Consider the following 26,057-nt stretch of genomic DNA (forward strand, 5'->3'; position numbering starts at 1 on the left):
TAAGATAAAAAATCGCTATCATTTCGAGAAATAGTAGTTTTTATTTCAGCTACGAAATAAATGTTGAAAACTTATAATTATTGTGTGCGCAAAATATAGGTTCTTTGAAAACTTGTAACTCTCGAAAGACAGGATATGAAAATCTAAAAATTGGTTCGGATATTCCATTGGTTACATACTATTTTGAGAAAAATTTCAGGAAAATGAAAATGGTCGAGGTCATAGCTGAGCGAAATAGCGTGGAATTCCACATATATATCGCGACTGCGTAATAAACTTATTTTGCCAAAACCAATGAATAGAGCGTTGAACAGATTCTGACGGCAAGAAGGTTGTGTTATTAAGCAACGAAAAACCCAGACCGCTCCGATGAAATGAAACATGTTCGAGAATCAATCGAACCGCCGTTGAAATCACTGCACTTCATTACAAATGTTATCTGAAATCGAGTTCGTTTATTGATTGATAAATCATTGAGTTTTGCCATATCATTCTTGAAAAGTGTTTGTTTCATGAGTTAAAAAAAAAAAAATTTAATTCAAAAAAACATAATACGAATCATTTCACGATGGCGGACAGGCAACAAAAATGAAAAAAATTATCGAAATTCTTTTGAAAATTTTTCGAAAAAATTAATATAGGTTATCAGTTTGAAAAAAGATATGTTTTGCTTTACATTGAAAAAAAAATACATGACAATTGTTGTTGTACTTGTGTCTTTTTTTTCGAAAGTGCTTTAAAAAACGAAAAAATAAAAAAAACAAAACATTGCATTAGGTACATTTTAAAAAGAGTTATGAGCATTCGAATATCGCTATAGTGAGTTTTTTAAGAAAAAAAATTATAAGCGAAAACCGGCGGACAAAAAAAATTGAAAAAAATTGAGAAAGTTTCTCGCATAATATAAAAACACAGGGAAAAAAATTTAATGAAATCGAAGCGGGTCGGGTTAATAAGTAACTGATTTGACGTGAAATGCCCCATATATTTCTTATATTAAAAAAATGTATTCATTATTATTTATGCAAAAAGTTGTACGTTGATCCCAGTGAATCGATAATCGAGGTATCGGAAAACAGACTATTCATGAGCCATCTCAGTTAGCAATAAATTCTATTCATGAGTGAATCTGGTAGCTTGCTTTTATGTAACATATAGATTGTATAAAGTTTGCGTGAATCAATGTTATTCACGTCGAACTGAACCAGCAATTCTCGGAGTCGTCGAAGGCTCGTCCCGGATATTTTTACGAATGGCATGTGTATGACTCGTAAGATGCGAACCAGTTTTCTCGCTTTTTCTACGCGCTACAATATTTATGGCTTCATTCTCACTAATTTCATGTCTCCTCGTACCAGTAGCAACGTAGTGAAAAGGATTGCTCGTAAAAATGAACTAAGTGTCGATCGATGAAAAGAATGTGAAATGTTTTTCAGATTTTTTTCAATAATCTTATTAAGGTCGGCGCACACTACTGACGGAGTGGGTCACATCGCAAAACACGTGAAAAATATGACTGATCTCACTAAAGATGAGCCGGACCGCATTACATCGCACTGAGTACCTACGAAATTCTCTATTTTAAGGCCGACACACACTAGTGACGGAGCGAGCCGTATCGCAAAGCGATTGAAAAATGCGACAACGCACATTAGAGATAGGCCGGGCCGTATCGCATCGCACTGAGAACGAAATTCTCTATTTCAGTGAGTGTTTTTCACTTTCGAATTTTTGAGAATCATCGCTCTGTCTTTGTTTTGAAGGATTCTGTGAGGTAGGGGAAAGAGAGAAACACGTGTAAAGCACAAAAATCTGCCTGGATTAATCTCATACTATGATGGGCCGTATTTCTGCGACGGCAAAGATCCGCTCGCCGATTGATCCGTCGATGTGGCCCGGCCTAACCTAGCAACTAATGTGCGCCGTTTCATTTAAAATACATAGAACCAATTAAAAAAATGCGATGCTGTCCAGCCGGGCATGTGTGCACAGGCTTTTAAGGCCGGCATACATTTTTTAGTAATAAGGCCGTTGAATTTTTTAAATCGGTTCTACACATTTTAAATGGAACGGTGCATACTAGCTGCTGGGTCGAACCGGGCTGCATCAACAGATCGCTCGGCAGATGATTTTTTCTGCTGCAAAAAAAAATAGAAGCAAAATGGGGATTATATTAATAAACAAATCAAAATTACAAATAAGAGGCGGAAACGGAAGTCCATATACGTGACTTCTGCTTCTACTCGTGGTTTTTGTCTTTTTAGAATTTGTTCCTCTTTCTTCAATTGACCCGAGATTCGATGAAGTTTTGCAACCCTCAAATTACTACCAACGAGTTTTTAATGTCTTGGAAGAATGCTATTTTCCTCTAGTTGTGGTCAATGTAACGGCAGTAAAAAAATTTCACAAAAAAAAATCTACTTTTTATTGCATGTCAAACTATGCTTTCAACAGGCACGAAGGTGTTCAAGCTTTATTCTCATTCTTCGTATTCGATGTATTTCATAATATTCTATTTACATAAACACGCATTGATATAGGTAATAAACACGAACTTTTGGCACGCTGTTTGAATTTAATGTGTATTGTAACATCGTAACACATCTTGAAATGAAAATCGCTAACTTTCCACTGTTTCTCTATCTACTACGTCTACGTATGTTCCAATGCGTAACTTTATTTTGTTCGAATAGGGTATCGTGTGGTTTTCAATATATTTGTTTGCCAGTTTTTAATGCCAATTATCTTATAAATCTTCATTTCACATAACCTAATTTATGGTTCTGTTTTTCAAATAGTACTTGTTTGCAACAGACTTCAATTTTTTTGGACTAGTTCTCCATAGCTTATGTCTTTTTGGGCGTAACGAGAATGCACGGAAAGTTGAGGAATCAGAAGGGATTTCGTTTCCATACAGTAATAAGAAAAAATTTACAATTTTCCGACGATGTTTCAACTGCATATTTTTACCGGTAAAAAATAAAAATCGATTGAAAATTGGAAAAAGTTCTGCAATTTCGCTATCGATGTTATCTTTTGTCACGAAAAAAAGATATAGGTTAAGTATTATTTAGCGGAACAAAAGTAACGGAGTACTTGATTGTCGATAGCATCAGAAATGAAATCTTTATCATCGTTCTTACCGATAAAACGTTGATTTTGAATATACTAACCGTTTAGGGTTAGTTAATCCGCGTTTATTTGGGTTCAGCTAACGATTAACCCGCAAAGAGCCTTAATAGATATAAGCCTCTTTGCAAATTAATCGTAGCTCAACGCTGCATACTATGGAGTACTATGTATAACTTCTCTTCCTGTCAGATGTTGTGAGTAGTGTGGTTCCAAAGAGTTGCGTGCCTTATCTAGTACTGTCCGCTCCAGCGATCGTGAAATTCCAATCAACAGGTGATTCACATATATCGTTATGATGTTAAAATGCTGCTCATTAAGTTATAACTTCTATCATAAAATCTTGATAAAATCTTACAAGTAAGTTTCGTGTTTATTTGTTTTTATTCCTTTCTTACAAGCTATCTAAGATCAAAATGCTAAATTTATGAATAGTTTATGGTAATGCTCTTGAAAAGTTTCCGTTTGTAGCGATTGGCATCGAAATTTAATAGGATTATTGATCGGGTGATAATTATAAAATGAGATGAATAGATCACTAAACAGCAATGTGAACTCTACGATTGACACACGAGTCAAAGCGATTATAGTTTCAAAAGACAGTGCAGCATGCATGTCAGTTGTATACCTATACATCGAATTTCTAATGAATAAACACGCTCGTTTAGTCAACGACGCGTGTTTCATTCTGTGCCATTATAAATTATGAGTTGAAGGATAAAAATTCTGAGTCCTTACACGTGTACATATTTCACCTAGTCACATATACTTAATATATGTAAAACACTTTAGCGATGTATTGAGTGCATACCGGAGTGTCTGGTAAAGTGAGCCTCGGCCAATGACACAAATAGTCAACCGTGTGGAACGAGTTCAATCGTCTTGCTCGACGAGCCCCCAACTCTGTCGAATTAATGATTTATGACCAACGCAAGGAGGGAAATGGACAACCTCATGGAGTAATTGTTTTAACTTTTCATCGAAGTGCACACACGCACTGGAAAGAACGTTGACATCCTGGTAACTTTCAACTCCTGGTGTATACTTCAAAATGCATTAACTAAAAAAAACTTCCAGGAAACATGTTGCAAAGTCATTAAACTCAACATCTTTTTCTAACACAAGTCTTTGAAACGGCAGTAAAAAATGAACACATATTTTTCAAGCTCACACTGATTTTATACATAGTTTTGATAGCCATTTGTGTGCAATATTTTGAATACTACTTCCATTAATCGATGTGTGTAATGATTACCCCTCCATACATGTAACAAGTTGTTTCCAACAAGTCTTGATCGTGCTTCTCATGCGTCCCTGTTTGTGACTCGCCCAAGAATTGAAACCTGCTCCTCGTTTTTCATCTCAACTTCTTCTCTATCATTCAACCAGTAAGTGAGTGGGTGATGTATATACCTTTGTGCACCAACTTTATGTACCGTAATTAATCAACGAGTATATAACTAAGTTTTTCATACCCTTAATTTATTCATGAGACAATGAAAGCGCGATGCTATTTGGCTATTTGTAAAACCTATGTTATTAACTTGAGCTACTTGAACTTCGTTTAAACCACTTATAATATTCGTATCGTGTATCACAAGCTTGGGCTACATTTTTTTATTTCTTTATCAATATTTGATCATCATTTTCCACCCAGTTTCAATTAATCATAAAATAAGAGTGTTCATATATAACTCAACGGCAAAATTAGGTCGAAGCGTTTGAACAAATATCGTGCCCATTACCGAATTTACTATAAAACTTTTGCAAAGTTAACTCATTCAGCATATTCAGACAATAATTTAAGTATCGTCGACAATAATCATCGTAGTATGAAATTTTGGAAAAATCGTTTTTCTGGGTTTCATTTCAAAATACATACAGTTGTGTATGTTCGCTCAAATTATAAATTAAAATTCTATTACGATTCCTACAACCTTTCTTAGAATAAGAGATTGGGCCGTCAGGCGCCGGACGGACGGTCTTAAAACGCGTTTTTCTGGAAATGCCTCTTTTAATAAGGGTGTCAACTTTCAGAGGGAGAGTTATCAATCAATCAGCTTCAAATTTTTATTGCATATTCTTTATTTCATTCTTTATGTTCTGATTGAAGTTTTTTTTGTAATCTTCATATTTTTTCACACAAAAAACTGTCGGAAAAAGGGGCTAAAAATTGTACTTTTAATTCAAACTACCGGCATTTTTTTTAAATTAAAAATACCTTCATGGGAACATAGCGGCTTCCCTACAGATTAATAATCAATTCGTTTTTTTTTAAATTTCGACGCAAACTACACCCGCAATCGTAGGCACCAATGGCCCCCTTTTTTTAACACGCGTTTTTTAAATGAATAATAACAACGGCAAAAGATAAATGGAAACAAATAAAAAAATATATTTTTGTATTGTTCATAATAGTCTTATTCGTAAAAAAAATCATCCCGATCCCTCCATCCTATCCATTTGAAAAAAACGCAAAAATGGACTATTTTCCGGCCAATCACTCTGTGATGGTTCCTTGATTTAATCCACATGAAAAAAAAGAACAGCACACGAATCTGACAAATACGACTGTGCGCTTGACATCGCACGATTATATGTTATGCTAGCCTATTCAGTCAATAGTAGGTTCTGAATTTGAGAAAGCAGGTGCTGCTGCGAGACTAGATAATTCTATGTATTTTGACGCGCTGAATCAGAATTTGGGGCCAGTTCAGCGCCTACACCCACCAATTTTAAGTGAATTGCGAAAAACTGCTAAAATTGTAAAATAATCATATTTTTGAGTATTAAAAAATTTTTTTGACCTATATCGTGTATGATTTTTATGTAATTTGATGCGGTGAATCTAAATGCAGAGTTATTTTAGCTTATACACCTTCGAAATATTGAGTAAGTAAAAAAAAACGCATTTTTGAATAATACAAATTTTTTTTTACCTTTATCATGCATGATTTTTTATGTAATTTGATGTGCTCAATTCGTATATATTTTAATTATTTTTTGTGGATGCTGGGAGAGATGCAAGAGTGATGCAAAAAATATGAGAAAAGAACTTTATAGACATCATACCGTTCTTCTCGTATGACGAACTCTTTTTTCCTCAAATATTCGGTGCGGTGCATTTTTCTTTCTCTTCATATTTTCTTTCTTTATATCTCTCTTCCGCGTCCAACACAAATCTGCCATTATGTTGACGTTCCACCTCCCTTGATACTAACTCTCCATTTCGCTTATATCTTGATGGAATCGTTCTTCACCTTGTTCTTCACTATAGTCTCCGAGGTTTTGAGGGAAATAGTCGCGGTGAGAGTGTAGGAAGTGCATTTTAAGATTCATCAAGCAACGTAAATTTTTATAACTTACCAACAACTCGTCAACTAAGTTTTGGTACTTCTCATTTTTCGTATTTCCTAAGAAGGCCTGAGATACATTTTTAAAACTTAGTCAAGTAGCATTTTCAATATCACTCATTTCATCAAGACAACTACCGTCTGAAAATAAATTCCGAATTTGAGATTCATCGAAAATCCCTTCTTTTAATTTAGCTTCACTCATCGCGGGAAACGTTTCGCTCAAATACTGAAAACAGTTGCGATCTTTATTCATAGCTTCGACATACTGTTTCATAAGACCCAGCTTAATATGTAATCTAGAGTCGCGGCAGCGACTCAGAGATAAGTACATATGAGGGATTCTCTGTCAAACCGGCCACTTTTTTTTCGACCATCTCAGTTCTATTTCATAACTGATTATATCAAAGTACTACTAAACGGCACTCTATGTGAATTTTTTCAGATTTTTAAATTCATAATTTTAGAAAATATTGTTTTTTTTTTTCAAATGAATATATCTCGGAAACTTGAAGTAACTGAAAAAAATGTATTTACATAGAAGTTGTAGTTTCGTGTAAGCTTTCGAACGGACGACTCGAAATAATTTTTACGTTCTGGTAACGATGATTTTTTACGAAAAAAAGGGAGAATTATTTTTTTATTCAGAAACAAACATTTTTTTGGCTGAAAAAATTACAGAGTTTTCCAATATGTCTGACGATATCGCAAAAAAATCGCCAGAGTGGCACGGATCGAGGTTCTAGGGCAAAAAAAATAAAATCACAAAAATGAATTTTTTTTATTCAAAAATAGCCAGTCTTTTTTGACTGAAAAAATTACAGAGTCTTTCAGTATGTTTGACAATCTCGTAAAAAAATCGCCAGAGTGGTACGGATCGAGGTACCGGGTATGAAAAAATTAATTTGTGTAATTTCATTTTTTTTACCCTAGAACCTCGATCCGTGCCACTCTGGCGATTTTTTTGCGATATCGTCAGACATATTGGAAAACTCTGTAATTTTTTCAGCCAAAAAAATGTTTGTTTCTGAATAAAAAAATAATTCTCCCTTTTTTTCGTAAAAAATCATCGTTACCAGAACGTAAAAATTATTTTGAGTCATCCGCTCGAAAGCTAACACGAAACTACAACTTTTATGCGCAAACATTTTTTTTCAGTTACTTCAAGTTTCCAAGATATATCCATTTGATAAAAAAACGGTATTTTCTAAAATTATGAATTTAGAAATCTGAAGAAATTCACATAGAGTGCTTTTTAGTAGTACTTTGATATAATCAGTTATGGGGTAGATCTGAGATGGTCGAAAAAAAAGTGGCTGGTTTGACATAGAATCCCTCATATATGTAATGACGAATTGCTGCCAGAGACTTTTACCAGAGCGATAGCGTTTCCAATTGTTTTTGAAAATTTTCAAAATTTGTTTATTAATAATTAATTAACTATAGTATTTCAGAGAATATTATAAGTTGACGTATTTTTTATTTTTTTTTCATTCAATTACGATCTCTTTGAACTCTGTAGCTTAAGGCGTTGAAGAGATATTAATTCTTTATTTATTAATTGCATAAAAAAATGGGTCGGGTTTTCGCACACATTTTTTATGTTTATTTGTTGTTTATTTAGTGATAAATCTGGTTCCATAATACGAGTATATACCTATATATTTTCGTGACGTATGACGTATGGTGTGTTTTATTATTTATACTAATAGATGATGAGATTATAAAGATCGCGAATTTGACAGTTCACCGATATCCCGGTCTATAGTACAAGTACATACCTATAAATTTCCGTTATGATATGACGTATGGCGTGTTGTTTAAATGCTAACTAGATGAGGCTATAAAGATCGCGAATGTGACAGTTCACCCACACTGTTCCAATTTTTTCCGGTTCTGTAGAAAATAGATAAAAGCAGGACAATTTCTTAGTGAAAGTGGTGAGAAAAAAGTGAAGTAGAAAAAAGGCCGAGGAATCCAAGAGTGTTATATAATGGAAAATAAACCGAAAATTGTCAACAACGTTTGGATTGATGGTATAAAATATTTAGAAAGGTTAGAGGTTTTTTCTATATATATCTTAAGATGTAGTCCGGATTCTGAAACATATTAGAAAAAAAAATCCATGCCTCCGCTCTATTTCAGCAGCTCTCTCTGATTGTATAATTAAACTTATCGATGTTTGTTATTGGAGAATATAATAAAATAACCCAAAACAGGAATGATGAGAAGAGCAAGGGACTACAAAATATAGAAAAGAAGTATAATCGTACTGTCTATAAACGCATGACAGACTATTCGAAAGTGCTTGATTACAAAATTTCTATGGGCAAATCGAAACTGAGGAAATCCGGATTTTTTTTGTTTTGCATTGCTGGAATTTTTTTTTCATAAAATAGACTAAGATCATAATCACAGAGAGTTTTCACTTCAATTCCACGAAAGTAAAACTTAGGTTCGAAATAAAATGTGTCCGTGTGTGTGTATGTGTGTGTATTGGGATGCTTAAAAAAAAAATTGTTTTTTCCTCATTCTTATCCCTTCAGATTTTAGTATTCGATGAAAAAAATATCGTGTCAAAAAATCAGCCCGCTAACTAAGTTCTTAGAGGTCGCTAATCTCACTTAAATTTCCCATTTAATTAACATGGGGAAATTTTGCTTTTCGGCAAAGGTGAAAACACTCGTAAACGATTCAATATTTTTTCGTGTTACGTACCTTGATGCTTGTTCTTTACGATTTCCAAAACCCTACTTTAGAACATAATTATAAATTATATAATAGGCATTATAGCCACCTGAAAGATAATGTTTTTTTTTTACTGGTAACCAATTACGCATTTTTTTTGGTTTTTTTCTACTCAGTTGAATTATTTTACATGGTTCATTTAAGGGGGGATCCTGAATTAAACGGTTCGAAAAATCGATGTTTTGGGGAATTTTTGTAGGGTAAAAAAAAAGCAAGTCTAGCGAAATTTTCAGATTATTTTATTACATGTCTGAACATGAAAAAACAATTTTTTTTAAAGCAAAATATTAACAGGCAACCGATTTTTATGCATATTCGTGCAACTGTTGTTTCCAATCGGCGGGACAGATGGAGCTCGTAGTTTTCATCTAAAACAAAAAAACCAAAAACCATTTTAATGTTAATATATTTTTCTTCTATATGAACTAAGAAAAACTAAAAAAATCATGAAATTCGAATGTTTTCTCGGGTTTGAAACAGAAAATGTGCTTTTTGTGAAAAAAAAAATCATTTCAATTTGCTAAAAAAATTATTAAGAATTTTTTTTTCGACAATGTTTTTAGTTCAAATAGAAAAGAAAACAATATTAAAGCTAACAAGCTTTGGTTTGTTTTGATTGGTCGTCTAGTTTTTTTGCAATCACGACCGCCAATTGAGAAAAATCATAAAAACGAAAACTCGAGAAAACGGACTTTAAAGTTTTCGGTCAAGAAAAATGTTATTTTTTGGCTACTGACGGTTATAATACGCTAATCAGCTATCCCTGCGCCATAAAGTAAACCTTCTTCTTTCTCAAAAAACTCGTTTTGATGGAGTTGCTTGAGTCTACGGGCCGTGCGAGCTTCCTTGCTGGAAAAGGACGTCCGCCGATTTTCCCTCTCAATTCGTCGTGCGTCGATGTTATCCGCAGACATCTTGCAAATTTAGCCAATTTTTAAATCGAGCTGCTGCATAATATTTAAAACTGCAGAATATCCTTCGTTGAACATTCCTGCAGCCATATATGCAGCAATTTCAACGATTTTTTTGCCAGAATTGAGATGTTTTGGGTTTATGCGCCAGACGGTAGAATTGAAAGATTCGTTCGAATTTTGCGTATGCCCGCCTAAGCGTCGCGTCAAAAGTTTATCATTTGAAAGTTCCTCGTAGATTGGACGAATATGTTTCTCCACATTTTCGTCAATCAATCGAGCAGGATGTTTGAAAGACGCAAGAGAATTCGTGGCTTCAGCTTTGCGCCATTCACACCAGCTGTCGGCGCCTGACGGACAATTCTTGTGGCGAGGATATTTATCGCTCGACCAATAGTGATCAAGCGTTGCCATGACAGCTTTTCTCATATCTCCGACAGAATTGATATTTCTCCTGATTGCCAAACCATAATAAATTGTCAGCTTTTTAATCAGGCTCTCCGTCAACCGCTTTTTACCTCCGAGTTTTTCTTCTTTCCTTTTATTTCGGAGTCGAGTATCCATACGCTTTTGTACATGACCCACGCACTCATTTTTAGTAACGGGACAAGCGTCACCGTATGGATTTATTTTAAGAATACCAGCAAAAGTTTTCGAGTCGCCGTCGCCGATATAATTCGTGTACTTCACTCCAAATTTATCAATAGATCGCGTAAACATTTCGACGATTGAATCTACTTCCATCTTCCCTGCTGAACCATCGTGATTTGAGGAGCATGATTCTTTATGATCTTCATACCATTCCTCAAATTCGTCTTCGTCTAACGTTTTTTTCTTCAGGGCACACGAATGGCAATACGCACTTTTAACGATAAGATCGATTAATTTGCCAGAGTAATATGCGATCAGAGTCGTTACACCAAACAATGAAGTAAAGCCACGTTTTTTCCACGATCCATCACCCGAAACTTTCAAACAATCTGGATTTTGCTCATTTTCCACATTTTTTTCTTGCTCTTCTTTTATAGCTTTTTCGCAAACACTTTCGAACGTTGCTTTCGACGCGGAGAATAAATGCTCCACTATGTTGTCGTAAGTTGATTTTGCCAAACCTTGACAAATATTCATTAGTCCACAAAACACATTGATGCCTTCTCGTCCAATACCAAGAAGCCTCAACACAAACACAATTCGTCTATTTATTTCGTAACCGGTGTTTATCAACGGTCCCGAATTGATTTCACGTCGACCGCACATACATGTGAGGACAATTTTGAAACCCAAGCCTCGATGCCCGCTCTCTGAGAACGTTATTTTTTGTTTACAAGATCTGCATAATACCATGTCAGATATTGTAAAAAACACTGGGAGAAATTCAATTATTCGGTAACAATGATCTGGATGAACTGTTATATTTTCGATGCTTGCGGTGGCTAATTTCCTCGCACTGCTACTTTCGCTGCACTCTGAATTATCTGATTCACTTGTGAATCGATTCCCGTGGAATCTGCGTTTTCGTGGCTTCGAAGAACGATCACCACACGATTTTTCACCTTTGGGATAACTGGACATGATATTTCAGCGTTCTGAATGTTTCGAATTAAAATATTCGAATTAAATATTTCGAATTAGCCTATATAACTTTGTGTGCATGTTCTGAAATAAATAAGGAACACATTTAAACAATAAAAAAAAAAATCAATTTTTTGGACCTTCTAATTCAGGATTCCCCCTTAAAGACATGCGTAAGTAAGTATTTGCAAAAACATTGTAAGAGATCATAAACCAAAATACCGCTATTTTGAATTTTTAGTAAATATGCAGTTCGGTTACTTTTTCGAAAATCGATGCAAGAACACACACACGCGCACGCACACCCACACACATCGAATGGGTGTGTGCGAACACGAATGAAAGATGGTCCGAACGCGCAATGTGTGTGCGAGATCGTCCAGTGGGTTCAGAACACTTTCGAAGTGTGTGCGAACCAGGTGTGCGTGCGTACGTGGGCTTGTGTGCGTCCACCTGTCGTTAGTGTGAACTCCAAAATATTTAAATATAACCTATATCATCACATTTTGCAACAAGTTCAAAACCCCATAATTTATAGTTTTTATGGAAAATGTCAGCCTCCTCCGATGAAATTTCATTAATGGTGATTAATCGAAGCTGTTCATGCCAAAAAAAAAATTCTCGCATCGATTTTCGAAAAAATAACCAAACTGTATAATTACTAAAAATTCAAAATAGCGGTATTTTAGCTTATAATTTCTTACAATGTCTTTAAAAATACTTTCTTATGCAAGTCTTTAAATGAACTATGTAAAATAACTTAACGGAGTAGAAAAAAAACCAAAAAATGCGTAATTCCGTAGCAGTAAAAAAAAATTCATCTTTCAGGTGGCTATAATGACTGTTATATAATTGATAGTTATGTTCTATCGTAGGGTTTCGGAAATCGTAAAGAATCAACTTCAAGGTACTATACATAAATCGCAAAAATATTTAGTTGTTTACGAGTGTTTTTACCTTTGCCGAAAAGCAAAATTTCCCCATGTTAATCAAATGGGAAATTTAAATGAGATTAGCGACCTCTAAGAAATTAGTTAGAGGGCTGATTTTTTGACACGATATTTTTTTCATCGAATACTAAAATCTGAAGAGATAAAAGCGAAGAAAAATTTTTTTTTTTTAAATCAGGTGTTTCAAAGTGCAAAAATCGTTCAATTTTTAATATTTCTGTATTATTTTAATTTAGATGATAACCATTGCTTTACAAATCAAAACGCTCCTTGGTTTTTTGATCTCAGATAAACCAATCCCCCAGAATCGCGGAGACTATGAAGAAACGTATGAGTTCCTGTAGAGTAGCTTTACACTGAATCTACCCAAGATAAGAGTTAAAAAATTCTACCATAGAGTTGAAGAATCTGAAAAGTTCCCCTAGGGAAAAAAAGGTTGGGACAAGTACATTGATGATCCCTCGTTTCCTGATCATATCACGAAAAATGTGAAACAAAATTGCATAAAAAAAATTATTCAACCAACTGTAAATAATTTCCACACAAAAATTCGAAAAAAATTTCACAAATCATAAAACAACATTACATTTAAAAAATTCAAATCTGTAATTATTATTTGAAGTATCAAAAAATTCTAATAAAACGTATGAAAAAAAACGAAAGATCAAAATGAAAATAAAAAAAAAATTAATTGAAAAAAATTTTCATCTAGAAAGTCTTTCCGCTGTCCCCCTCCGATTTTAATGAAACTTGAATATGTTATTCTACATCAAAATCTAACAGACACGTATTTTTTTTTATCGGCGGAAAAATGTTTCTAGGGGGTGAAATCATCCCTTGAAGTTGAGACCTCCGAGGGGTACTTTTCAGGTTTCACCCATTTCCACTTGAGATAATCGAATGCACCCAAATGGATAATTACTTTAATGATAAACGATGAAAAATGCAACTGGTATCACATCGGGGGGTTGCATAAGAAAAAAGTTATAGGGGTTGAAATTCACAAAATCGTTATAACAAAAAAACTATTGCACCTATCTCGATGAATTCAATTGCATTTTGAAGGGGGTAAAAAAATAGTAGATACGGGTTTTTGCGTTTTCCTCGCAAATCAAGTTAAGGGGGTGAACTACCCCTATGTATGTTTACGCTTAATCTCAATCAAACGGCAGTAATTCTTTTTTTTCTTGTTTCCTCTCCTCGTAATACGTTTTTTCTTCAAATTTACAACATCCACATATCGTATTATTCACAATATTCGACGTCAATTTTAGATCGGTACAAATCATCTATAAATATGTGCTAAAAGTACTTAACCGGCCAAGAATTTTTAAAGTTTGCAAGTGTCCGCTGCGATTTATTCATCTACATTTTGATATCGACAGAAAAAAGTACTACCGATTCATAAAATTTATTGTGCCTAAATTAAAAGAAAAAAAGACAGCGCACTTGAAAGTGAACAGAACTCATAATTGTTTCCTGTATCTTCGTTTATATATTATAGTTGGAACCAAAAAGTGAAAAGAATAGCACACCTGCCATTTCACAGAAATATCAAAGTTCATAGGTACTCGCCGCATACCAGTAATACAAACTTTGGTGCTATGGGGCAAAACACTCCAAAATTACCCGAACCACATTTTTGAAACTTATTATGTCACATTCAAGAAAAAAGTGACAGATACGCTGCATGTTGAAGCAAGCAAAATGCAGTAATTGTGTATGTCTCCATGGATATACGCAGACAAAATGTTTGATCACATTCAAAAATGATCAGGCGTAGACTCACAAACATGAATTTTTCAACCCATAATGCCAATCGCAAACATGGTCTGGAAATACTCAATATACATGTCGCTTCATCACTTTGTCGAACTTTAGAGGTGTTCATTGCATTTTTAAGATACAAATTTTCATATCATGAAAGAACTACTAACCGAGGTAGATATCTACCCCAGGCAAACTTTGAACTCCGCTAATAAACTAGTTAAGGAGGTTCACTACCTACTCGGTGAGTCAAAGATAGATCGCGCGTTTGACTAGCGCAGTGCGTGTGAACGCTTGGCACCTGCGCAACACATACGTGATCACACACAAACATAGAGTCTCGCGTCGTTTACTATCGTGAAGTTAAATGGAGTGAAATATAATGAATAACGGCAAAAATAAAAACTTTTTTTGGAAAGGGAAGCGAGTTAGTGAAAAAGTGTATTATAATAGGTTGCGACTGCAGAAAGTCGGCAAAAATTTGCGGCAAGTTTATGGTTCCGCCAAGGAAGTTGTTCATAACCTCAAGCATAGCGAATGTGCGAAAATCGAAGGTCGTCGGATTATTCATCTCAACACTCTAGGAGAACAGCTTTTTTGCTCTAAATGCAAGAGTATATTATCTATCTTGGATAGTGTACAAGAGCAACGTTTTGGTTTAGCGTCGATTTTCCATGTAAAATGTCGCACATGCGGCATGCTCAACCAAGTGTCGACGGATAAAAAGCATTCAACGACCAATTCGATACAAGCTGAAGATTGTGAATCAAGCACAAGTACGTATGACATTGAAACCTTTGTGACAAAATTCGATCTTGTTAATGGCTGATCTTGTTTACTAAATATTTCTTTTTTATCACAGACAAAAGATTGGACATCGTTGTGGGTCATTGCAATGCAAGTGTCGAAGAGTGCGCTAGACCTAACTGGAGGAAACATTACGACACCAATACGAAAGCCGTGATAGGTAAATTTGATATTAATAATAATATTATATTAATTAATAGTATTATAATCGTTAGAACGAAGTTGCTAGACTGCGTCGTTATCATTTGCAGCCAAAAATTTTTATTTTGCCACTGAGCGAAGAAAACAATTTCAAGATATTTGGAATCCGCAAAGAGAGTTTTGTGAAAAATAGCTCTTCGAAGGGGAACTTTCAAATGCTCAGTGGCAAAATATGAATTTTGAACTCGTGCGAAGAGAGTTTTATGCATTTCAAAGTTCCCCTTCGGAGAACTATTTTGCACAAAATTCCCTTTGTAGATTTTAAATATCTTGAAATTGTTTTCTTCGAATTGTAAATATACCAAGAGGAATTTAATTTCTGCCAAGTTTAAAATTTTCTTTCGGAAGAAAATCAATTCTTATACAATCCGAATAAATCAAATATAAATTTTGCCTCTGAGCAAAGAAAGTTTTATGAATATAAATTGTTCTCCAGAGGGAAAATTTGATTTGTTTCATATATAAATTTTTAATTCCACTCTAAAGCACTCTTATATCGATAGGTTACTGCATACTACAAAATAATTATTCGCAAAATTATATTTAATTTGTTACAGGTGTTCTGAACGGAGGAATGGGTAACGCCCATTTGAACAAATTGTTGGCTTCGTTAAACATTCCCCCACTTCATTGGAAGGTTTTTAAAAATCACGAGGTGGAAGTAGGAGCAGTCGCAGAAAATATGGCGAAGGAAAGTTGCGAAGAAGCTGCACTTCAAGAAAAGAGCTTGACGTTCGAGAATTATGAGAGGGTTAAAGAATTGTTGTAAGTATACGGCATCATTTAAGTTACTCGTCTACTTTAGATGACCAAAGAAAGAAGCAAATTTTTAAGATTTCTCTTCTTTGTAATAACAGTTTTACAGTAATATCTGATAGAGGAGCTGAGAAAAGAAATCTGAAAAATTTACTTTTATTTTAGCCCTCGAAAGTAGACCAGTTCCTTAAAAATGAATTGAAATGATGGAGAATCGTGCATCGATTTGGTTATTCACCAATGTACAATTATTCTATAACGATTGTCGGTTCTATCGAATTTATAAATATGAAAGTGTTTTGTATAAAAATTTATGTACAAATATTTTGACACAATCGAATTCTGAATTTATACAAATTCAACTTGTATTTTTTGTTACATTTTCACTGGCAGCATTTTTGACAGTCATTTAAGATATTTTGTAAAAGAAGAAAGCACATTACATGTATTGATAAGTATGTATATGTATGTTATAATTGTGGGAAAAATAAATGCCTCCATTAATTTGACATAATTCCACTAGTTAATTTTCCTCATCAGGTCCGCAAAATTCATGATTTATTTCTAGACCGTCTCATCTGAAGATTGGTTTCGTTTTCCCTGGCTCGTCTCCGCTCGATGAAGGAAATCTGCAATATGCTCCCGATATACCGACTCGCATTTGCGTATCATTCGACATGGGATGGACAACTCGAGGTACCGGTCGCAGCTACGACAGCCTGAGTGGCAACGCAGTTCTCATTGGCCTATTCAGCAAAAAAATAATCGCTTACATAGCGGAGAACCGAAAATGTAAGAAGTGCGATGCGGGGCATTCCCAACAGGACCATGATTGCAGAAAAAATTGTGCTGGAACAGCCAAAGGGATGGAGCCCAAGGCTGCGGTTGAAATGACCGTGCGAAATCCGATTTTCAAAAAGAATAAAATACAAGTTGGATTGATTGTAGCTGACAATGACAGTACTGCTATTGCAGCAATTCGAAAATCGAGCAATCACGAAGTCGTGAAACAATGTGATAAAAATCACACCAGCAAGGGTGTTGTGAATGAATTGTACAGGCTGAAAGGAAAATACAAGGAACTGACCGTGGACACCATAACATATCTACAGCGCTGTTTTTCATATTGCATATCTCAAAATCAAGGAAATATTCAGGAGATGGCCCGAGCAATACGGAATATCCCGTACCATTGCTTCAATCGACATACCAACTGTGGGAATTGGTGTACTTTTAAAGAACATCCGGAGATTTATCGACACGCGAATATTAATGACGGCTTCCACGATGAGAGTTTGTTTGAATCCTTGCGAAATTTATTTGACATACTCGCAAGCAAAGCAAGTAGTTTCGCTGCTGGTGTTTCCAGCAATGCGAATGAAAGCTTTAATGCGATGCATGTCAGTAAGGCGCCTAAGTCACGCGTGTATGGCATGTCACAATCGGGTGATATGAGGCTGGCATGTGCAGTCCTAAAAAAAAATGTCGGGGAGGAATATGTCGTGAAGCTTACCGAGAAGCTATCGTTGTCTCCTGGGAAATACACTGAACATTATGCAAATAATGAAACCTCCAAGGCAAAAAGAAGGTATCAGTCCGCTATAACTCCGCAATTTAAAAGACGTCGACTGTTTCTCAAAAAACAGAAAACTATGTTACGGCACCAAACCGAATCTTTAGAAGGAGTAACGTATAAAAGGAACATCGATCTTTTCAAACCTCACAATGCTCGATCAGATTCCTCCACGATTGATAAAGAATCTTCTGAGGTTATAATCTTTTTTGACTTGGAAACGGGAGGTCTTGCTAAAACCGCAGACATTCTTCAGATAGCTGCAATATGCGGTAATTCGTCTTTTTCCGTCTACATACAACCAACACAGAAAATTGATCAACGGGCGAGTGCCATTAACGGATTGCGGATTGTTAACGAGCATCTCGATTATCGTGGGCAGATAATTCCAACAGTACCTTTATCGTCAGGCATGCAAGAATTTTATGCTTTTCTACAAAAGTTCGAAAGAAAATGTGTTTTAACCGCACATAATTGTGAATTTGATTCCTCCAGATTGTTAATTGCTATCGAAAAAACGAACATGACAGATGAATTCGAAACAGTCGTGCATGGGTTTTGCGATACACTAGCAATAACAAGAAGAATGCCTGGATCGAGTGCAAGAGGAAATAAATTATCAGAATTGGCAAAATATTATAACATCCAGTCGAATGATGCCCACAATGCCGCTGCTGACGTTGCCATGCTTGAAGCGGTTATCAAAAAATTGAATGTTTCTGATGAGATATTGATCAAGTCTGCCGTAACGTGGAAAAAAGTTATTGAAAAAAAAGATTTTCTCAGACGATTGCCAAAGGAGATGATGAGACTTGATAAGATAAAAGACTGTACATCGTTGGGCACACGGAAAAAAATGGTTGCAGCTGGAATTACACTCGAGATGATTAAATGCGCCTACGACGAAAATAAAATTTTCGGACTGATCAATCTCTTGGGCGAAGATGAGAACGGGATTTTGTGGGTCACGAAATCGCGCAAAATCGTTCAAAAAATTTACGATTTTCTAAGTCTTACTTAGTCGTACTAGTACGATGTTAGTCATCCCAAACATGTGATATATAAACGTGATATTGATCTGTGTGATCATGTTCTTTTGTTATTTGCTGATTTTTAAAAAGTAATACGAATTGCGAAACATAATGTGATAGAAAAAAGGTAACATTGTTCGTACATCGATATTTTGTTATTTTAAAAAAAAGTAATAGTTTATATATGAAGGTTTGAAATTTAAAGAATAACTAATGAAAGTCATACTTAGTACAATGTAAGTCATGACAGAAAAGATATATAAAAATATATATATAATAAGAGAAAAATATATATGCAATAAAAGAGATATTGTTCTTACATTTATATTTTGTTTCTACCTTTTTATTTTGCTCCTACATTCCTACTTATACGTTTAGTTATAAAAATAATAAAACATTTATAAAAGAGTTATTTTTTTATTCGTTTTCGTTTGAGTGTTTAAACTGCTGTTTTAAAAGGCGCGCCAATACCCGAGATTGCGGCGTTGCCACATGTCAGTTGCAAGAGCTGCCCAAACGAGAAATTCGGTAAATTTTTGCAGTATTTTAACAATTTCTCGCACTGTAGGTACCCAATTTCTCAGAAGTTTTTTAATGCGGTTTTATTAATTATTAGGGTGCTTTTTTTCAGCAACATTTTTTTTTTTTCACTCCCATCTCGCCTTTTTGTAGGGAATACCTTAAAAAAAAATCCCTGAAAATTTGAGCCCTTAATATTAATTTTAAGTACTCGACCAAGGCGTACAAAGATTTCCCCTTTAAAATACACGTAAAGTTCGATTTTTCTTCTTAAAAGTTCTACAGCTCAGAGGCATTTAATGGTACAACCTTGGTCGATGAGCGGATTTATTCAGAATTAAATGCTCCACAAAAGTGTCCATTGTGGCGTAAGTGTAACTCGAACTGGCGAGGTCGTACGGGTCACTTAACCCAATTTTTTCATGAAATTCTCGTTTTTTTGCCTCTATCTCGTAAATGACGAGAGATACAGAAAAAATAGGAATGACAAACTTGGTGGAAATTCAATTTCCTACAAAAAAGTATTCAAGCACCAAATCGCTACCATCGATATTTCTTAAGATATTGGGCTTTTAAGTTGAGGTAGTATGGAATTTTCATGAATTATTGAGCTGGATTGTATAAGTTGTTAATTTATTATTCTTAATTGTCACTTAAATCATTAAATATTTATTTGTTAAGTTGCAAATGATTGAAAAGTTGAATAACTGAACGTTTTGAAACTGAAATTCGGAAAAAAAAAACATTTTCAAAGTGCTTAAAAATTTTTTTTTCACTTTTCACGAATTTTTCAATTGATTTTCCCCTGATTCTTCGAATTTATTTACCAGTAATTGAATACCTATAAAGTTCTAGTTGAAAATATGTTGTATATACGCAAAATATTTCAATATTATTTTATATCTATATATCTTGTCTTGCTTATATATAACATATTTTCAACTAGAACTTTATCGGTATTCAATGACTGGTAAATAAATTCGAAGAATCAGGGGAAAATCAATTGAAAAATTCGTGAAAAGTAAAAAAAAAAATCTAAGCACTTTGAAAATGTTTTTTTTTTCGAATTTCAGTTTCAAAACGTTGAGTTATTCAACTTTTTAATCATTTGCAACTTAACAAATAAATAGTTGATGATTTAAGTGACAATAAAGAATAATAAATTAACAACTTATACAATTTAGCTGAATAATTCATGAAAATTCCATACTACCTCAACTTAAAAGCCCAATATCTCAAGAAATATCGATGTTAGCGATTTGGTGCTTGAATACTTTTTTGTAGGAAATTGAATTTCCTTCAAGTTTGTCATTCCTATTTTTTCTGTATCTCTCGTCATTTACGAGATAGAGGCAAAAAAACGAGAATTTCATGAAAAAATTGGGTTGAGTGACCTCTACGACCTCGCCAGTTCGAGTTACACTTACGCCACAATGGACACTTTTGTGGAGCATTTAATTCTGAATAAATCCGCTCATCGACCAAGGTTGTACCATTAAATGCCTCTGAGCTGTAGAACTTTTAAGAAGAAAAATCGAACTTTACGTGTATTTTAAAGGGGAAATCTTTGTACGCCTTGGTCGAGTACTTAAAATTAATATTAAGGGCTCAAATTTTCAGGGATTTTTTTTTAAGGTATTCCCTACAAAAAGGCGAGATGGGAGTGAAAAAAAAAAATGTTGCTGAAAAAAAGCACCCTATTAATTATTCATCCCTTACCACACCAAATTTTATTAAAAACTCGCTGTTATTTCTATTTAAATTTCGGCATTGAAACCCCTTTGTAGTGACGAGCGCCATAAGACGCCATGTTAGATGCCTGATATTTACCGAAATTCATTTATTATATAACTCAGCCCACAGTCTTTAAATCATCACGAAAATTGGTATACGCGACTTTTACAACACAAATAATGGGTAGACCAAGTTTCATCGAAAACTCGCTGTTAATTCTTTTAGGTAGTGAACCTCCTTAAGACTATTATCGACTGTAAACCTGCACCATAATTTAGTTTGAAGGTCCAAGGGTAGAGTGCAATCGGGAGTACGCTCAGTTTTATGTCTACTGTGTCGAAGTGAAGACGTGAAGCACGAGTGGGGTAGATATCCACCCCGGTTAGTAGTTCCCGTCAACATTTTGTGGAGGCAAGTTGATTTGTTTTTTTGTGAAAATATAAATTTAATTTATGTATCTCAACGTCATTTGAGAATTAGGTATTGGGAATTTCATGTTAACTGTGAGTAGCGCAAAAAATTCATCTTTTTTTTAGTCTGCAGTAAAAATGGCGAAAAAATATAATTTGCAGAGTGTCGAATCTTTGCGGAAGAATCTGCTGCAAAATCTGAGGATATTAGAGAAACTCCAATTGATATCGTTTCTGACGACGAGGACGATGAGGAAGAGGAAATGAGCGGATCGGAGTCGGAAGAAGAGCCCGAGAATGAAGAATTCGAAGCACAAGAGGAATCGGAGCATTCCGATACAAAGGAATTAATTCCCCCAAAAAGAAAACGCTTATCAACAACTCGTGCTGTTGGCAATTCAAATCGTGGCCAAAGGAGGATCGCAAAACACAAATTTATTGCAACAAATGCCAACGACCGATCTGCGAAGACCATCGGATTTTATATTGCATTGACTGTGGTGGCTTCGAATAATATTAAATCAATATAAAACATAACGCTTTCATATTTTTCATTTTCAACAATCAATAAATATACTTAAAAACCAATATTTCATGGCTTTTTCATTGATTTATTCCCATATTTCCACTCCTTCATTTTTAACGTGTTCAGAGTCCCAAATAAATAAACTTTTTTCATAGGCATTCGTAATATTTTTTTTTTAGAAGCTTCTTATATGCCCTTCAAAATCGCGTTTGAAATTCTGAAATAGGTTGGTTAGAAAAAAAGTAATGAATTTTTGTTTAAAAAATTGCGTTTTCGCCGTTTTTTATACATTTTCGGAGAAAAATCGATTTTTCGTCAAATCAGCTTCTTGTATCGAACTTTTACTTTATGCTATCTTCTTCAGCATAAAAAAACAAAGAGATTCATGTGCTTTCAAACCTCATTACAGCTTCCAGAACGATTTTCCGAACAAGAAATATGTGGGGTATATATCTACCCCGGTTAGTAGGATGAAAGTGAAAAAAATGGGTTTGTAGTTCTAGGGCTAAGCACCCAATGCCTTACTGAAATAAATTTCCAAATTCGTCATGTAACAACTCAAGTGAATATCTATGCATGTACATGGCCCAAAAATTTTTTAAAACTCGGGTGTATAAACAAGCAATCATGAAGACTTTTTGTTATAAATTTTTTAAATTATCTTCTTGAAATTAATATGAGGAAATATAAATACACATGTTTCGGTTCCGTGACATTAGATCACACGACAAAATATCACGGACAAAATATCACAGCGACAAAATATCACACGACAAAATATCACCACGACAAAATATCACACGACACAATATCACCGCAACAAAATATCACACGACACAATATCACCGCGACAAAAAAAACACACGAGGCAAACGTTGCGCTCCTTGGCTGGGCTACTCCGGGGATTTTTTCCTTAAAATTCCGCCCATTTACTTTTCAAGAATTTTTTCTTTTATTTTTTTAAATTGAACAAAGAAAAAAGAAAATTCTTAAAAAGTAAATGGGCGGAATTTTAAGGAAAAAATCCCCGGAGTAGCCCAGCCAAGAAGCGCAACGTTTACCATCCATGTAACTAATAAATGGTTAATTTAAAGTACATGGATGGCAAACATTGCACTCCTTGGCTGGGCTACTCCGGGGATTTTTTCCTTAAAATTCCGCCCATTTACTTTTCAAGAATTTTCTTTTTTCTTTGTTCAATTGAAAAAAATAAAAGAAAAAATTCTTGAAAAGTAAATAGGTGGGTCTCCCCAGCGCGAAGGGCCGGGGAGACGGAATTTTAAGGAAAAAATCCCCGGAGTAGCTCAGCCAAGGAGCGCAACGTTTGCCATCCATGTTGTTAATGAATGGTTGTTTTGAGGACCGTCCTCAAAACCACCATTGGTCCTCAAAACAACCAGTATATACGAAAAAACGCACACAAATTATACTGAATTCTCATCATAATTATTTACATACGTTAGCCCCTGTGTATCAGGGATTATCCCCACTCTCGCGTACCTACATTACCGTTATCCATAGTCTTATACACAGCACTCACATGTATACACAGTGTCGAACATATCAATCGATTTGAAAAATTCGTGCCTGGCTTCGATGAATGTTCATTGTAATATTTTTTAGTGTGATATTTTATCGCAGTGATATTTTATCACGGGGATATTTTGTCGTGTGATATTTTGTCTTGTGATATTTAATTACGGGGATATTTTGTCGTGTGATATTTTGTCCGTGATATTTTGTCATGTGATATTTTGTCATGTGATATTATGTCGTGTCACCCATGTTTCACATATCGTCTAGAGAATAAATAGATATTGGTATGGATACACTGTACGCTAAGGAGGTGGGAAAAATGGCCAGGTGGACACAGCCAAACTAAATGAAAGAAAATATGACAACAGTACATTGAATTAGACAGTTTTACTTGATCAAAGCTTTCCAAAATTTATTTGAATTCTTTGACATACAACCACGCATATTTTTTCTTTAATATAACTATACAACATAAAATTTCTGTTTGGAAAGAACGTTTTAGAGGTTATAATGAATGAACGTTTTTTTCTCATTATTATTATTATCATTCAACACACGTCACGTTATTAATAATATCGATTCCTTCTACTTTTCAATAACCATTTTCATTTAGGAAGGAATTTTAGATTTTGCTCGAGATTGCAACATTTTAGCCTTCACACTCACTGGCACAGCATTGTCGAAAAGAGCATTGTTCGAATAATAATAACGATTTTCTATAAGAGCAAGTAATTTTCTACGAAAAAGTTCCTAGAAGTTTGTTTGTGGAACGAAAAATTTGATTTCGACAGTTTTATGAAAATTTTTTTTCTATCGATCCAACTTCGAAGGGTGATAGCACGAGAATGGTTGCTCCAAGCTGAATGTTCATAAGGACTTTTTTTGTAGGGGAATCGATTTTCTATAAAAACATATCATTGTCGTTTTTGTGCGATTTTTTCCTGAAGAGTTATGATACAATGATCGGAGGTCTCAATCATTTCCTGGGTTATTCTTATGGAAAATCTTCAAACGCAAAGCGCCATTCGAAAAAATTTTTTGGTGAGCTCTCCTTCTGAGATTCTTTTTTTTTACCTTGAATTACCTTTTTCGGCTGGATGCAAAGTAAAAAAAAAAATATCGTTTTTTTTCCGCACACCCTATTGAACATATATATTATGTATAATTTTTTTCATTTATCGATGCACAATAGTATCCCTTGTATATTGCGGAACAATTTGTTTCCGTTTTTTATTAAATTAGTGCAATTAAGTAAAAATTACTTGAAGATAATTCTCTGAATTCCCTCTGCATGAATACTTGTGATCCATCAGTAATAGACAAGCCCTGATTTTTATTTGGATAAACAATTTAAACGGAAAGTGATGAGCCGGACAAGTACTTTTAACACATATTTAAACATAATTTGTATCGATCCAATCGACGTTAAATTTTGTGAAAAATACCAAAGGATCCTGAAATTCTGAGAAAAATCGATTCCCTTTTTATAAAGTAAGCTTGTGACGCGTGAATTAGCTGTTCATTGTCATCGCTTTTCCGCGATTCCGATTGGTTCTTGAAACACGAGCATTGTGGGGCTAAATTCATTCGGAAAAAACAACGTTCACTCGTCCTGTCAAAATGACAACTTGGAATTCAAACCATTTTGACGTTTTGTCGATATCGTTTTGCTCGACTCGATTTCTCGAAAATTTTTCGATTTTGACATTCTTTCAATAGTTATTAATGAGTTGAATTATTAAATGTAAATGAATCCTGGTAAAAATAAATAAAAGCGTTATGCTATGCAAGCAGATGACGCGGGCGGAGCGCTGTGACTCACCTAGTTTCTTATAAGTTTCAGCCACCATAGAGTAACAAATGACTAGCTTTCATGTGATTTTTTTTTTGGATTTAAAAGCTTCTTAGAACAATTTAATAATGTCAAAATTTGGAGTTACTAATAAAATACTTGCCCACCGATTGATATCATAAATTTTAGTGCTGCACGTAAATAAGATGGAATTTTTTTCAATTGATTTAGCTGTTCGAATCAAATAAGAAGAATGAGGCATCGGTTTCCAAGTTTTTTTTTTATGGATGGAATTATGTTTAAATAAGTGTTAAATGTACTTGTCCGGCCCAATTTGAATGAAAAGTGATGGGGGCGCACGAAGGAAGGGGCATCTTTTCGAACATCACTATTGACAATTAAGGTAACTCCTGTACGGCATGCTAGTCAAATGAGTGCTAAATTTTCAAAACGCTTTTAGACCAATTTCAACGTACCGATTAAACTTATTGTTAGTAGATATGTATTCAAGCATATCTTATTAACGTGAAAAAATATTTAAAACGCGGGTTTTGCAAAACCATCAACTGATAAATGCAAATTTCCACGCTGACACATCTTCCCTGGTATTTTTCAAACAATTATCTGTATTTTTTAACCGATTTTATTGCACCAAGTCTCATTTTGTTCCTCAACTGATCCTCTATGAATTCACCACGTAGATTTTCCTTTAAACTCATTCCTTCAGAAATTATGAATGAAA

General features: G+C 34.5%; 3 protein-coding genes and 1 pseudogene across 8 annotated transcripts in view; 2 read left to right on the top strand and 2 right to left on the bottom strand.

Moving 5' to 3' along the window:
* The window catches only part of LOC122406379 (uncharacterized), a 31,749-nt gene extending 25,022 nt beyond the window's left edge, over positions 1-6,727 (bottom strand). For 3 of the 6 annotated variants that reach the window (XR_006259955.1, XM_043411791.1, XM_043411787.1), the window contains exon 1: positions 6,202-6,727. The gene's annotated coding sequence lies outside the window, so the exon portion shown is untranslated. Of the gene's footprint in view, positions 1-3,940; positions 5,768-6,201 lie in introns of those variants that run through there. The other 3 variants (XM_043411789.1, XM_043411788.1, XM_043411790.1) reach the window with 3 other exon arrangements.
* A 3,252-nt stretch (positions 6,728-9,979) lies between these two features.
* LOC122406381 (uncharacterized) lies at positions 9,980-10,570 on the bottom strand (annotated as a pseudogene).
* Positions 10,571-14,656: 4,086 nt separating this feature from the next.
* LOC122406380 (uncharacterized) lies at positions 14,657-16,703 on the top strand. The gene is made up of 3 exons (XM_043411792.1): positions 14,657-15,206; positions 15,293-15,397; positions 15,996-16,703. The coding sequence occupies exons 1-3, from the start codon at positions 14,813-14,815 to the stop codon at positions 16,205-16,207; spliced, it is 711 nt and encodes a 236-aa protein (XP_043267727.1). The 5' UTR covers positions 14,657-14,812; the 3' UTR covers positions 16,208-16,703.
* A 168-nt stretch (positions 16,704-16,871) lies between these two features.
* LOC122405736 (uncharacterized) lies at positions 16,872-18,788 on the top strand. Its single transcript, XM_043410665.1, has one exon. It carries the CDS (start codon positions 16,872-16,874, stop codon positions 18,786-18,788), a length of 1,917 nt encoding a protein of 638 aa, XP_043266600.1.
* The last annotated feature ends 7,269 nt before the right edge of the window (positions 18,789-26,057 follow it).

Source organism: Venturia canescens, chromosome 2 (assembly GCF_019457755.1).
Source record: "Venturia canescens isolate UGA chromosome 2, ASM1945775v1, whole genome shotgun sequence".
In the NCBI taxonomy this organism is placed as follows: domain Eukaryota; kingdom Metazoa; phylum Arthropoda; class Insecta; order Hymenoptera; family Ichneumonidae; genus Venturia; species Venturia canescens.